The sequence below is a fragment of the Saccopteryx leptura genome, chromosome 6 (assembly GCF_036850995.1).
Source record: "Saccopteryx leptura isolate mSacLep1 chromosome 6, mSacLep1_pri_phased_curated, whole genome shotgun sequence".
NCBI lineage: Eukaryota > Metazoa > Chordata > Mammalia > Chiroptera > Emballonuridae > Saccopteryx > Saccopteryx leptura.
In genome coordinates this window covers 40,992,918-41,007,048 of record NC_089508.1, presented here as the reverse complement: position 1 = coordinate 41,007,048, position 14,131 = coordinate 40,992,918, and the positions used below count along the sequence as shown (strand labels likewise).

General features: G+C 44.2%; 1 protein-coding gene across 4 annotated transcripts in view; it reads left to right on the top strand.

Annotated features, from left to right (window-relative positions):
* Positions 1–14,131, top strand: part of DAAM1 (dishevelled associated activator of morphogenesis 1) — a 168,401-nt gene that overhangs the window by 80,250 nt on the left and 74,020 nt on the right. For all 4 annotated transcript variants that reach the window (XM_066388082.1, XM_066388083.1, XM_066388080.1 and 1 more), the window contains exon 3: positions 10,693–10,782. In XM_066388082.1, the coding sequence (XP_066244179.1) occupies positions 10,693–10,782 (90 nt within the window). The remainder of the gene's footprint in view (positions 1–10,692; positions 10,783–14,131) is intronic.

Below are 14,131 nucleotides of genomic sequence, written 5' to 3'. Positions count from 1 at the left end.
ATTTCCACAAATCACTGCACATGAGACTGTATATGATGCACTGGGATTCATCTACACATCATTTGCTTTTACAAAATATATGTCACATGGCCTGTGGAAGATAAACCAATATGTAGTTGTAGACAGTGTATTTTAGTTCTAAACTCTCTTCTGATTTTTATTAACTGTGTTTAGAGCCCTCCTCTCCTCTCCCCTCCCTTTAATTCCCAGAATTCAGCTGGAATTTAAAACTGTTTCTTCATATGTGCTATAGGAGCTCGGTAGTCAGCTTCATCTTTTAGTTATGACTTTCTGGCTCATGGGTATAGAACTACACACACACACACACACACACACACACACACAGTGTACAGTGTGTCTGTAAAGTCATGATGCACTTTTGACCGGTCACAGGAAAGCAACAAAAGACGATAGAAATGTGAAATCTGCACCAAATAAAAGGAAAACTCTCCCAGTTTCATACCTATTCAGTGCAGTTCGATGTGGGCTCACGCACAGATTTTTAGGGCTCCTTAGGTAGCTATCCCGTATAGCCTCTACAGACTCATCACTGACTGATGGCCTACCAGAACGGGGTTTCTCCACCAAACTGCCGGTTTCCTTCAACTGCTTATCCCACCGAGTAACGTTATTCCTATGTGGTGGCGCTTTGTTATAAATGCGCCGATATTCACGTTGCACTTTGGTCATGGATTTGAATTTAGTGAGCCACAGAACACACTGAACTTTCCTCTGTACCATCCACATCTCGACTGGCATGGCCGTGGGCTGCTCCACTGTATATACACTGTGTTACGTCATCATGCGCATGCGCACATGCTGCCACATCATCTTACAGAAACTGGGAGGGTTTTCCTTTTATTTGGTGCAGATTTCACATTTCTATCATCTTTTGTTGCTTTCCTATGACCGGTCAAAAGTGCACCATGACTTTACGGACACACTGTATATAATATATATATTGCTCAATCCTCAGGCTACCATGTGCAAATTACATGGAGTTAGCATGCTGTCTGACTTCAACTCTCTACATGTTCCCATATAGAAGACATGTTGTTTTTTAAACCAGATCCCTGAAAAAGTTGCATTTTTTCTCTCTTGTCTAATTTTAAATAAATCCACTAGAAACCTCCTATAGCTGCTAGTTGTTTATTTCATTACACAATGTAATATTTAAGAACTAAACTAAACCAAATGACTGAAAGCTCACTCAGAATGTGTGTGTGTGTGTGTGTGTGTGTGTGTTATTTTCAGGAAAGATGGGCATTTCTTGAATGTAGAAGAAAAAGTCCCTTGCCATCTTCTAAACACTCAGGTAGTTTAAGTTACTTCCCATACGGGCACCCATTATGTTACATGCACTGTGAATATGCAGCCTGAATCTTCAGAGGGGGATGGCACATGGGCATTGCATCTGGCTGCTGTACCCCCAGGATTCCCAGGGCTGGGAGCAGCTCCTGGCTCGGAATAGGTGCTCAGTAATGCTTATGGCCTGAATGAATAACTAAGTGCTGAAGGATAACACATGAGATGCTCCGTAAGTATTTGAGTGCACATGTGCCTGTGAACATGAATGAATGAATGCTGAATTTCTCCACAGTTGGGTTTGTGCTTTGAATTATTCTTGAAGCAGTAGTGGTAGATTTGGGCTGGTCCTTGCACTCTTCCTGCATCCCATCATCTGTTGTCATTCTCTTTGCTCATCTTCTTCGTTTGCAGGTCAGTTACTATGGAAGCACCACAGTGGTTGGCACGAAGGGTACAAAGTTAAAAGGATAAGGGTGATAATGATTTAAGAAATATTTTCTGCCCTGGCAAGTTGGCTCAGTGGTAGAGTGTTGGTCTGGCATGTGGAAGTTCCACGTTTGATTCCTGGCCAAGGCACACAGGAGAAACAAACTCCCATCTGCTTCTCCACCTCTCCCCCTCTTGTTCTCTCTCTCTCTCTCTCTCTCTCTCTCTCTCTCTCTCTCTCTCTCTCTCCCTCCTCTCCTCTCCTCCTGCAGCCATGGCTCAATTAGAGTGAGTTGGCCCTAGGCGTGGGGAATGGCTCCATTGCGTCTACCTCAGTTGTTAAAAATGGCTGTGGTTGCAACGGAGCAAGGACAACAGATGGGCAGAGCATCAACCCCTAGTGGACTTGCCAGATGGATCCCAGTCTGGAGCCTGTGGGAGTCTGTCTCTGCCTCTTCTTCTCTCACTGAAAATAATAATAATAATAATAAAAGAAATATTTTCTGTCCTTAACAGTTTCTCTGCCATCTATTACATGGTAACATAAATAAGTAGATATAATGTGAGAAGAGACTCATTGTCCTAGGTATCTTTTGACACAGTTAAAACTTAAAAATGTCGCCAAAGCTGCCACAAGCCTGTGGAGGCTGTGCTGAGCAGGTGTGGGAGGGGCTGGTGGCACTGAGGGAGGGGGCCATGTGTGGAGCTTGACTTCACAGTTGCCCACCAGTGCTTTTCTCTTCTGTCACTTTACAGCTGGTTCTGTGTCCCAGGAGACAAAGCCCCTCTACTCAATTAGGAAAAAGCTGGAAACCAGGGTGGTTGGATGGATATTAGAAGATGATTTTAACATATATTTAGAATAGAGTTATTTCTTTTAGATTACTGGGAAACTGCTGGTGATGCAGTCTAATTAAAAGTTAAAGTGATGCTAATGAGTCTCTAGTTGAAATAACGCAGAGAAGCTAAATGAGAAGAAGCCTGCAGGATTAGCAGCACACTCCGTGTAGAGCAGGGGTCCCCAAACTTTTTACACAGGGGGCCAGTTCATGTCCCTCAGACCGTTGGAGGGCCGGACTATAAAAAAAACTATGAACAAATCCCTATGCACACTGCACATATCTTATTTTAAAGTAAAAAAACAAAACGGGAACAAATACAATATTTAAAATAAAAAACAAGTAAATTTAAATCAAGAAACTGACCAGTATTTCAATGGGAACTATGGGCCTGCTTTTGGCTAATGAGATGGTCAATGTGCTCCTTTCATTGACCACCAATGAAAGAGGTGCCCCTTCCGGAAGTACAGCAGGGGCTGGATAAATGGCCTCAGGGGGGCCGCATGTGGCCCACGGGGCCGTAGTTTGGGGACCCCTGGTGTAGCGAAATAAACCTAGTTTGCATTGCCTACTATTAAAGGCAGGAGGGCAAGAGCATAAAACACTCAACCATTGGTAGTAAGAAACCAAAAATTATTTCTATTAGTCAGCCTTTGCCTGTGGGATTTCTCAAGTCTTATTTTTATATGTTGAAGGAAGACATGTCTATCAGACAGAATATTACTGTGTAGGTGGTGGTGAGTCATGTTGTGGTATTTTGTGTAATGACTAAGAATGTTGGCAGAAATCTTACAAGCTGAAAACCTTAAAGGTTTGTTCTCTGTGTGTACACATCCCTTTTGAAATTGAAAACTAGGTTGTTTCCATTTAGGTCTTTCCTGACTGGTTAGGAACAGCTAATAATTCACTGAATGTACCTCCACCTAATATGACAAAAATCTTATTTACCTTTCAGATTCCAAACCATCACCGAGAAGATAAAATACTGTTCTCAGGGTCACCGTGGTTAAATTTTAAGAGCTGTGTTGGCAATTCAAGACTCCTGGGTGTGAGGGTCATTTGCTGTGGTGGGAATGGATGTTCCTAAATTTCATGAATTATCACAGCCTAATAGTATGTTTTCTCCCTACTGCTAAAGTGTCACCCTTTAGCCCACCGTCCGCCTGGCCTGGCCTGTTCCCTGCAATGTTGTATTTACCACCATGTCATATGACTCAAGTCCTAGTCACTTGTCTCTCTACACTGATGTATCTGGCAGTGTGGAGCCCCAGGATGGAAGAGGGAGGTTACATGCAGAGATGGCAGGAATTGCTAATAGTGCTGGGTGTGAGGTGAACCTCAGGGTGGCTGCCTGCTGGGCATGTGGGGAAACTGGCATGCTGCTGCGGCTCTGGCTAGGATGGATGAATTGGGCTTGTTTGCTCTGGGCAAATACTTGGTATATTTTGGCCTAAAGGAGAAAAATTAGCCTTGTCTGAGTAATAATATGGTTAGAAATTCTGTGAGCGGTGTACATGGAGTCAGATAGATGGTTACCTTGTCAAGGACCATTGAAAAGTAAAACACACATGCACACAACTCAAATAACCAAAAACACACACAAAACAATGTGTTGATTGTCAGGTGACTCCAAGGGCCTGTCTTAGCTTCTCCCTCGCCTCATTTTTCTTCTCTGTTTCCCCAGCATTAATCACATGTTTCCCTCCTCCCTGTGAATATATTAGTATGTATGTAAAGAATTAGCTTAACTCCTTAGAAGTAGAAATCTTGAATTCCTTTATTAGGGATTTCTTTTGTTAGCTAGAAGCTTGCTTATTGGCTCCCTGAAACCTATTGATTTGGTGGATTTTCAAAGAATGAACGCTTTTAATATTGCTTTGGAGGCTTTATAAATAATTCCATATTTCCATTTAGCTCACATTGCTGAAAAGAGGTTTTTCAAGTCATTCAAGACCCTTATTGTATATTATTTCAAAATTCTTCTTGTTTTATCTAGCAAATCAATCCATTTCCTTAGATTTATTTGTACTGTGCCTATTGTTTTCTGATTTATGTAGATTTCTCAATAGAGCTGCCTGCTTACTCCAGAGCATAGGACTGGTGAGATTTCTTTGTCCAGAGTCTTTTAGAAGTAGGGCTTAATAATATGCTTTGTTAAGGGTGAAGCCTAGAACTTTAGTTCCCACAGCTGGGCTTCTCTTAAAGGTTCTTCCTTCTTAATTAAAAAATAAGAAAAATTTAAACTATATATATATATATATATATACACACACACACACACACACACACACACACAATTAATACCTTTTTGCTAAGATATAAATAATTTTATAAAGATATAAAAATATAATTAATATCTTCAAGAAGAAGACTTTTTTCCACTGGTTTTTCAGAAACTTAAGCTTTCTGTGGAAAGGAATGATGCTTGGTGAAAATGCTTCTCTTTTCATCACTCACTAAATCATTTTCCTTTCATCAACTTTTAAAAATATCCAGTAACATGGGGGAAAAAATATAGCCAATAAATGGAGCTAGGCCATCCAGGTATAAGGTATAGTGGCAGAAACTAAATTTGTTCTGTTTCTTTGCGTTAATTGCCAGCCTCCAAAACAAGTGGGCGTGATCCAAAGTCCTAAAATGTGGCTGCTATTGGAAGAGGAGGAGGAAGAAGTGAGGTGGGATAGGTTGGCAAAGGCCCTATCATAAAGGATCTCAACCTACCAGCTAAGGAATTTGCACTTTATTCTGAAAAGGAATCACTGAAGCCTTCTGTCATCTCATCTTCCTAGCTAGATTCTAAATTCCATGAAATTAGGGTCTGTTATTTATCTTTGTATTCTTTATAAGGTCTGGCCATGGTCCTGGAATGGGTAGGACAGCGAGTAAGTGCTGATTGATCGCTAAGGCTGTGATAATCTCTTACAGTTTTGCATGCTTGATTCAGCCATATGATTAAAATGGAATGAGTCAGAGCAGAGAAATTTTGGAATGGATGGGTGGGGGTCTTATTACATCCTGGGAATTGCGCCTAGGCACTCCCAGTTATTATCTGATTTCATCTTTGTCACTCTTTGCTCAGAATCTCCCAGTGACCTTTGATTGCTCTTAGTATAAAGACCAGAGTTCATAGTGGCCTTCAAGGGCTTGCTGTCCACTGTCTATAGTGCTTTTTTCCCCCTTTAATAAACTTTAATTCCTAGCCATCTGTCAGCTCTCACTTCAAGTCCTTGGACAGCCTTCCCTGCCCCATCTTCCCCCACAGCAAGTGGGCTCTTAAAGCTCAGCCTCCTGCGTGATCATCATGTGATCGACTTCCCTTCTGCCTGCTCAAGAATATGAGCTCTTGATACCTTTTTGTCCTCTGTACGCAGCACAATGTCTAACATTTAGTAGTCACTCCAAATGCTTTTTGGTGGCATGAATGAATCCTTAAGATAACTATCAGACATATATTATCACTCTAATTCTTTAGGTGAAGAAATTGAAGTTCAGAAGTGTAAGGCCAAGGGCTGCCGCCATTGTGGCCATTCACATGCAGGTTCTCATTGAATTCGGGCAGACAGTAAAGAAACAGCGGAGCCAGAGGAGGATGGTGGGCCATTCTGTTTATTGGTGTCTCACCAAGACAGGCAAGCTACAAAAAAGTCAAGGGAAAAGCCAGAAACCTGCTTTTCCCCGGGAGGGCAAAGGACCAGGGAGGAGAAAGAAATCCCAGGGCACCTCTCAGTGGTGGGGGCAGAATCTCTCTTCCCCTTCTGCTCTTTCCTTTTCAAAACTTTCTGGCTGGAAAACCTCTCCTCCAGCAAACAAAAGTAAAACAATGGCCCTTCCCCAAGCAGGAAGGTAATTTGCAATTTCACAGACCCACGTATACCTGGCTCTGCCCAGCCTCCAGTACAAACTGTAAGCGAGCAAACATAAAATTCACATTTTACAAACTTATTTGACAAACAAGAGCTTAAGTTACTTGTTCAAGGTTGTTTAACCCATAAGAGCCAGACCTGGAACTCAGGGTTGTCTGACAACAAATGCTCCTCTTTCTGCTAACAGACAGCATGCGTTCTCATATTTGCACCAGGATTATGAGTCTGCCTCCCTGTCGATGATCAATAGAATGAACAGGCCAGCGGTTAAGAATGTGGGCTCTGGAAACCAGACAGTCTAGACTCAAGTCCCTCCTCCACCTTTGTTACCTTGAGCAAGCTCTTTAATCTTTCTGAATTCAGTTTCATGGAAAAGGAGGTAATATTACCCACCTAATAGGATTGTTGTGAGGATAAACTAAATGCATATAAAACACTAATACTGAGCACACAGAATGTTACTCACTAATTGCTAGCCGTTACTATTATCAGTATCCATTAATTCCTTCCCATTTTTTTTTTTACTGTAATCTAAAATTATACCCAGAGGCCTTGTAGCAGTTTTTAATTTATTTTATGGAAATTCACTTCTTACATGAAACCACCTGCCACTAAGTTCTTGTCCAACTGTGTTACCTTAATTCAAAATCAGTCATTTCTGTGTCTCGGCAAAAGCACATTTCCTACCTCTAAAGAAAAATAGGGCAATATTAATACCCTTTGCTGTGAATTTTTAGGCTTTACGATTCATGTTTCTTCACACCTCAGCTCAGTTAGCACAAACACAGAGCTGTAGTGTAGCCAAAGATGCAACATTATAACACTGGTTACTCTCTTACAAATCACAAACTTTTCCCCAAACTACGCACCATGTTATCAAGCTGTTTGAATAACTAGAGCCCCCCCCCCAAAAAAAAAGAAATCCTAATAGTTGGGAAATGCTTTATGTCACCATTACTTTCCCCATTCATCAACAGGTGAAAGCAGGTGTGACTTACAGGAAATTAAAAAAGAAAGGAAGAAAAATAATTGCTTCACATATATAATAGTTGGATGCCAAAATTTTAACATTTTTAGCATGTTCCCTCATAGTGGAACTTACTGTAAATAGCTATCGTTCTTTCCCTGGTTGTTCATTGTTGAAATTGTAAACTAGCTTTTTTGTGGTTAGGATGTAATAATAGTACGTGGGTGTGTTTTAGTGACTTAACTGTTTACCCTGTTCTTAAAGAAGATTTTTGTTTAAACTTTGAAATAACAACAGTACAGTTGCCCTTCCCCATCCCCACCCTTGTCAGGCATTGCTGCATGCTTAGTGGATGTTGCTAATCCTCAAAACAGCCCTGCAGGAGAAACAATCGGCCCAGCCTAGAGATGAGGAAGTAGAAGATGAATGAGATTAAGAACTTCCCCGGGAAGACAGCATGTACCAGGCCTGCCCTGAGTGGCTAGGTCCTGGTGGTGTGGGTGTTAACAAGACAGGGTGTCAGGGGGTAATCAGAAGAAGCCCAGCAGAGCAAGTTGGGGTTTGTATGGCCAGTAGCCATGGCCACCATCACAGCCGCCTGGCCCATGCAGATTCGCATTTGATTCGGACAGATGGTAATGAAACAACAGAGCCAAGAACTGGTGGGTCATCATCTTTATCCTAGCTTTCACCCGGCGGGCAAGAAATATATACGGTGGAAAACACTTCCCTTCCTATTCAGGGCTCCCAAAGCCACTGACTTATCTGAATTTCCTAGAATCAAAGTTTTCTACCTCACCAGCCTTATTCACCTCTGTTCCCCATCTCCTTCTCTCTGCACAAACTGGCTTCTCTTTCAGCACTCCACCATCTTGGCTGCTTCTCCTCTCCTCCATGTGGCCTTTCTCTGCTCTCTCCTCTAATGCTAATCTCAGGAACCGAGAGAGAGCAAGCCCCCGGTCTGCCCCATTTTATAGTGTAGAAATCAAAACCTTTAATCCAATATACAAACAAGGAAGTCTCTGATACAAAGTCACTTAGGGTGGGAAAGGCTTAGTCTTAAAACAGCCTGACCAGGCAGTGGCGCAGTGGATAGAGTGTCGGACTGGGATGCAGAGGACTCAGGTTCGAGACCCTGAGGTCAACAGCTTGAGCATGGGCTCATCTGGTTTGAGCAAAGCCCACCAGCTTGAACCTAAGGTCGCTGGCTCCAGCAAGGGGCTACTTTGTCTGCTGAAGGCCCACGGTCAAGGCACCTATGAGAAAGCAATCAATGAACAACTAAGGTGTTGCAACATGCAATGAAAAACTAATGATTGATGCTTCTCATCTCTCTCCGTTCCTGTCTATCTGTCCCTGTCTATCCCTCTCTTTCTCTAACTCTCTGTCTCTGTAAAAAACAAACAAACAAACAAAAAAAAACTAAGCCTTAGGCTATAACCACCCTGCCTGCTTACAACCTGTCCCCCATACCCAATGCAAACTATAAGCGAGCAAACCTATATATCATATTTACAAACTTATTTGACCAACAGGGTTATACACTGAAGACCTTCAGGCAGGCTGAGGAACATATAGTAGAATTGATTTTGTAGCTAATGTGAAACAAATGAAGTTTTATGAACTGGCAGCTCGAAACAGCACAGGTGCTTTATTTTGGGGGCAGTGGTTTTAGAGTGTGGTCCCAGGACCAGCCTCATTGGCAACACTCTGAAACTTATTAGAAATGGAAATTCTTAATACTTCCTCCCACCTGCTCAGTCCTCAACACTGGGCGGTCGGTCCGTGATGCAAGGAGTCTGCTAGGTGATTCTGATGCCGGCTCTGGTTCGAGAATTTGCTCCTTAATGATGGCCCTCTGCGGAAAGGAGTGGAAGGATAAGGGAGGACATGTGGAAGGTCTTGCCAGAAGCCAAGGGAGAGGTTACTAAGGGCATACATTTGGGTGGTTTCTTTGGAAATGAAACAAAGGGAAAATGATGAGACTTTCAAGGAAGAAATAATAGGACTTGATGACTAAATGGAGGTGGGCATGTGAGAGAGGAAGTCAGTGTCTGTGAGTGGCAGAATTGCAGGTTGCACCAGAGGCATTCAGAGAGGGGACTAGTTTCTACTCTTCAGTGTTCTAAACCTACTTGTGCATTAGTTTATAGCACCCACCAATCTGCCACCCTCAACTCGTTAACGTTCCCTGGAGGAATAAAAGTGGGCTAGGTGCTCAATACCAATAATACTGCTGACGGTGGACTGAGTTATTAAATGCCAAGAACTTTCCTCTAAGCACTTTCTATTCATTATCCCACTGTTGTCATTCATAATTTATGGATGTTTGTAAATTGCCTTCCCGTAGTGTCCAGTCTAAGCTGTACACCACTGTAAAATGAACGTTTCCAGACTCTGGTCTGAGAGGCCAAGTGTCTGGGCTGTGGAGGCAGACAGCTCTGGGCTGGAAACCCAGCTCATCACTTACCAGGTGTGTGGTCTTGAGCACAGTGCTAAATTTCCCCCAGCTGTATTAAATAGGAATTATTATTAAAATGAGTATGTAATAATGAGTGGAATGATTAGAGTTGTTGTGAGACATACATGAGAATATGCCTGCGTGACACTTGGTGCATAAAATACTGAGTAAATATCAGCGGAGTTTATGGCGATGAAGTTGTCATTTCCTTGCTCAGAACCTTCATCAGCTCTCCTTGGTCAAGGCAGTTAACTCCTTGGGCTGGCATTTAAGACTTTGCACACAGTGGTCACCCTTTACCTCCCAAAGCTTTTATGTGATGATGCTACTTGATGATGATCCCAGTGCTTCAGCCAAACTGGTCCGTGTCCTCCAGACACCATCTCCCGGCCTTGGATTCTGTTCCTCCTCTTGTCAAGTCCTGGTCCTTCGGGGCCCAGCCTGATAGTGTCTGTGGAGCCAGCTGTAGCAAACCCTGATCTGTAATAGGATTAATCATTCCAGACTTGAGCTTGGATGGCCTTTACTGATCAGTGGGCCCTTTGCAGTAGTGTACGCAGCTCAGGATAATCCGGTCCCTATGAGCTCATTCCCCCACGCCCTTCAGCAAGGCAGGGCCCCAGCCCCCTTGCTGTGCTCGGTGCCAAGCCCATGCCAGGGATGCGCTTTTATAATGATGGGAACATACACCTTAATTTAGCTTCCTGGTCTTTTTTGAGTTCATTTAAATATGTGATGGTGTCTTTCTTCTCTCCTTGATGATGCTGATCTTTCTTTATAGAGATAACACATAATCTGTGAAATACTAATTAGTATTTTTCTTTTCAGGATGAACTTGACCTCACAGACAAACACAGGGAAGCCATGTTTGCACTTCCAGCCGAGAAAAAGTGGCAAATATACTGTAGCAAGAAAAAGGTAAGATCTCCGTTGTGTATGTGGTTAAGTAGGAAGTTATCATTTTTGATTCCCTTGGCTCTTCCATTTCTACCAGAATTCAGACAGCTGTCTATAATGTACAGACCAGATTGAGCATGTTCTGCCATGACATTGAAGCTGCCTTTGGCAAAGTGCCAGCTCCTTGGATGTTGTTTTTATCAGTATTTCACTGGACACCTCCCATCCTCACCTTGTACCTGTCAGTGTTATTCATTATTCATTTTTAAAAAAAATTTATTGGAGTGATACTGGTTAACAAAATTATACAGGTTTCAGATGCACAATTCTACAGGTAACCATTATTCATAATCCCGTACAACCGAGACCCAAAATTACATTGGCTTAAACACTGATCAAAGTCACCAGCCCCCTTCCTGCTCTTTATGTAAAAGTTCATACATAGGTAGGTCAGTACTAGTAGTGTGGGGTCATAGTCCTCTGTGACCACTTTCCTTTTTTTTAAGATCTTTTTTTTTCCATTTATTCATTTTAGAGAGGGGAGGGGCGGAGCAGGAAGCATTAACTTCCATATGTGCCTTGACTAGGCAAGCCCAGGATTTTGAACTGGCGACCTCAGCATTCTAGGTAGACTCTATCCACTGTGCCACCACAGGTGTGACTGCCTTCTAATGGCTTCCATTTTGCCATCTCTAAGGCCTTGTCCTCATGGTGGCTCTCCAGCCATTTACATTCCAAGGTAAGGACGGAGGAAAGGGAAAGAAGGCAGAACTTCCCGCCTCCACTCTTAGGGACATGCCCTGGGAGTTATGCACCTGAATGCCCCCTCACATCCTACTGTTAGCAAATGGCCACACCTCATTTCAAGGAACACAGTCTTTTTTTTGTATTTTTCCGAAGTTAGAAGTGGGGAGGCAGTCAGATTCTCGCATGCACCCAATCGGGATCCACCTGGCATGCCCACCAGGGAGCAATGCTCTGCCCATTTGGGGAGTTGCTCCCTTGCGGCTGGAGCCATTCTAGTGCCTGAGGTGGAGACCATGGAGCCGTCCTCAGTGCCTGGACCAACTTTGCCCCAGTGGAGCCTTGGCTGCAGGAGAGGGAAGAGAGAGAGAGAAAGGAGACGGGGAAGTGTGGAGAAGCAGATGGGTGCTTCTCCTGTGTGCCCTGACTGGGAATCGAACCTGGGATTTCCACATGCTGGGCTGATGCTCTACTGCTGAGCCAACCGGCCAGGGCCAGAACACAGTCTTTATTCTGGGTGGTCACCCCCCACTTGAAAGCTGGGGGTCCTATTACCTTTGTAGAAGGGAAGAATGGATACACAGTGAGACACTACAGCTCTTATTCCCCAGCATCCATGGTACCAGGCATCACCCCGTGGACTCTATCTCCTGTGATGAAGTTCGGTCTGCCATCGTTTAAACTCTGTGGCAAATTCTTAGACTATTCCTGTCCCGTTTTTGGAACCAGTCCTGCTCATAGCCATCTTTAGCCACTGTCCCTTCTGTTCCAAGAGCAACTTGAGTCAAGCTGGGGTAAGCATAAGGGGCAGGGATAACACTTAGGAGAAATGTTACTTCTCTCCAACAGTCAATAGACACTCCAATTACTCACCTTTGTCCCAGGGAAATAAAAAGAAACTATAGCAATTGTGTATCTTTTCTAGACACAGTATCAGTCAGGAAAGCTTTTTCTTTTTTTTCTTTTTTTCTTTTTTGTATTTTTCTGAAGCTGGAAACAGGGAGAGACAGTCAGACAGACTCCCGCATGCGCCCGACCGGGATCCACCCGGCACGCCCACCAGGGGTGACGCTCTGCCCACCAGGGGGCGATGCTCTGCCCCTCCGGGGCGTCTCTCTGCCGCGACCAGAGCCACTCCAGCGCCTGGGGCAGAGGCCAAGGAGCCATCCCCAGCGCCCGGGCCATCTTTGCTCCAATGGAGCCTTGGCTGCGGGAGGGGAAGAGAGAGACAGAGAGGAAGGAGGGGGGGGGGTGGAGAAGCAAATGGGCGCTTCTCCTATGTGCCCTGGCCGGGAATCGAACCTGGGTTCCCCGCACGCCAGGCCGATGCTCTACCGCTGAGCCAACCGGCCAGGGCCATGGAAAGCTTTTTCTTAGGTGACTTGAATGCATTTTGGGTCCTCCATTTGCCCACATGGCTATCTCGCAGCACCTGTGCCCCTCTTTGCTGCCTTGTGCAATTGGCGTGCCACCCTCCCAGGAGCACTTGCACAGGACCCTGCTTGTGCCCCTCTCCAGCCAGACTCTCTGCCTCTGGTGGTGAGGCACCGTGTCTTCCTCAGCTCTCTAATTCCAGCTTCTGATACTTGGAAATGAATGACTGATGAGTGACCCACTAAGTTATCATTACTGTTATACTGAACTGTCAAAAATTTGAAGCACGTTTAATTTTCCACCTGAGCAGTTACAATTGATAAAACCATGAGTGGGGTTTGGCTGCAGGGGCCCTTGCTGAGAGACGTGTCCAGCTGTAACTTCTCAGTATGATCTTCAAGCCGCTATCCGATCAGACCAGGTTGCAGTCTTAAGGGTTCCTGATTCTGTCATAACCAGGAAGGGGTGTTTGTGAATGAGTGTGTTCTCTTCTCCTCTTTTCTCTCATACACATCTTCTCAACTAGAAAACCTCTCTGTTGTCGAGCTGATTGTCATGATTCAGGAAGCAGATATAATACACTGGGAAAGAATTGTTAAATGAAATATAACTTGCCCAGTTCTGCAAGTGATGGTATTGTAAGGTCTTTGGAAACAAGGGACCTGTCTTAAAGCCCTGGCCCTTAGGACTGAGAAATAAAAGTCCTCAAGTGCCTGTGTATACAGAGGACATTGTCTATGTTGGCTCATCCGAGAGCAGATTTTTTCCCCCCCTCAAAATTAGGAAGCAATATGAAGTGGGGATTGAAATACGCCCTGGAGGGAAGAGGCAGGAAAATAGGAGCCGCTTACCGAGGGGAAAGTTTTCTTCTTTCCCAGATTTTATTACACCCTTGACAGCAATTGAAAGTTAATCATGGAAACGACTGCCCCTTAGATTAGAAAAGGCAAACCCTGGAGAATAGTAATGACCTCGTGCTCGCAGCTGCTGCTCATTTTTCAATTTCCAGGCCTATCGGATCCCCTTGCAAACCGTGTCTCCTGCAAGTGTGGTGGGGTTTTCGCAGGGGGATGGATGTGGATGTGGCCACTGGCTTGGAATCCCATTTCTTGATGGATGGCCCCTTCCTGCGAGTACCTGGCCAGCTTGCCCAGATCTCTGAGAACACGGTTCTCCTGCTCACTTCATTCCAGCAGCTTGGGTTTCTTCTGTGACTTAGCAGTGGCACAGCTGAGGGGGAAAGCCATTTGAA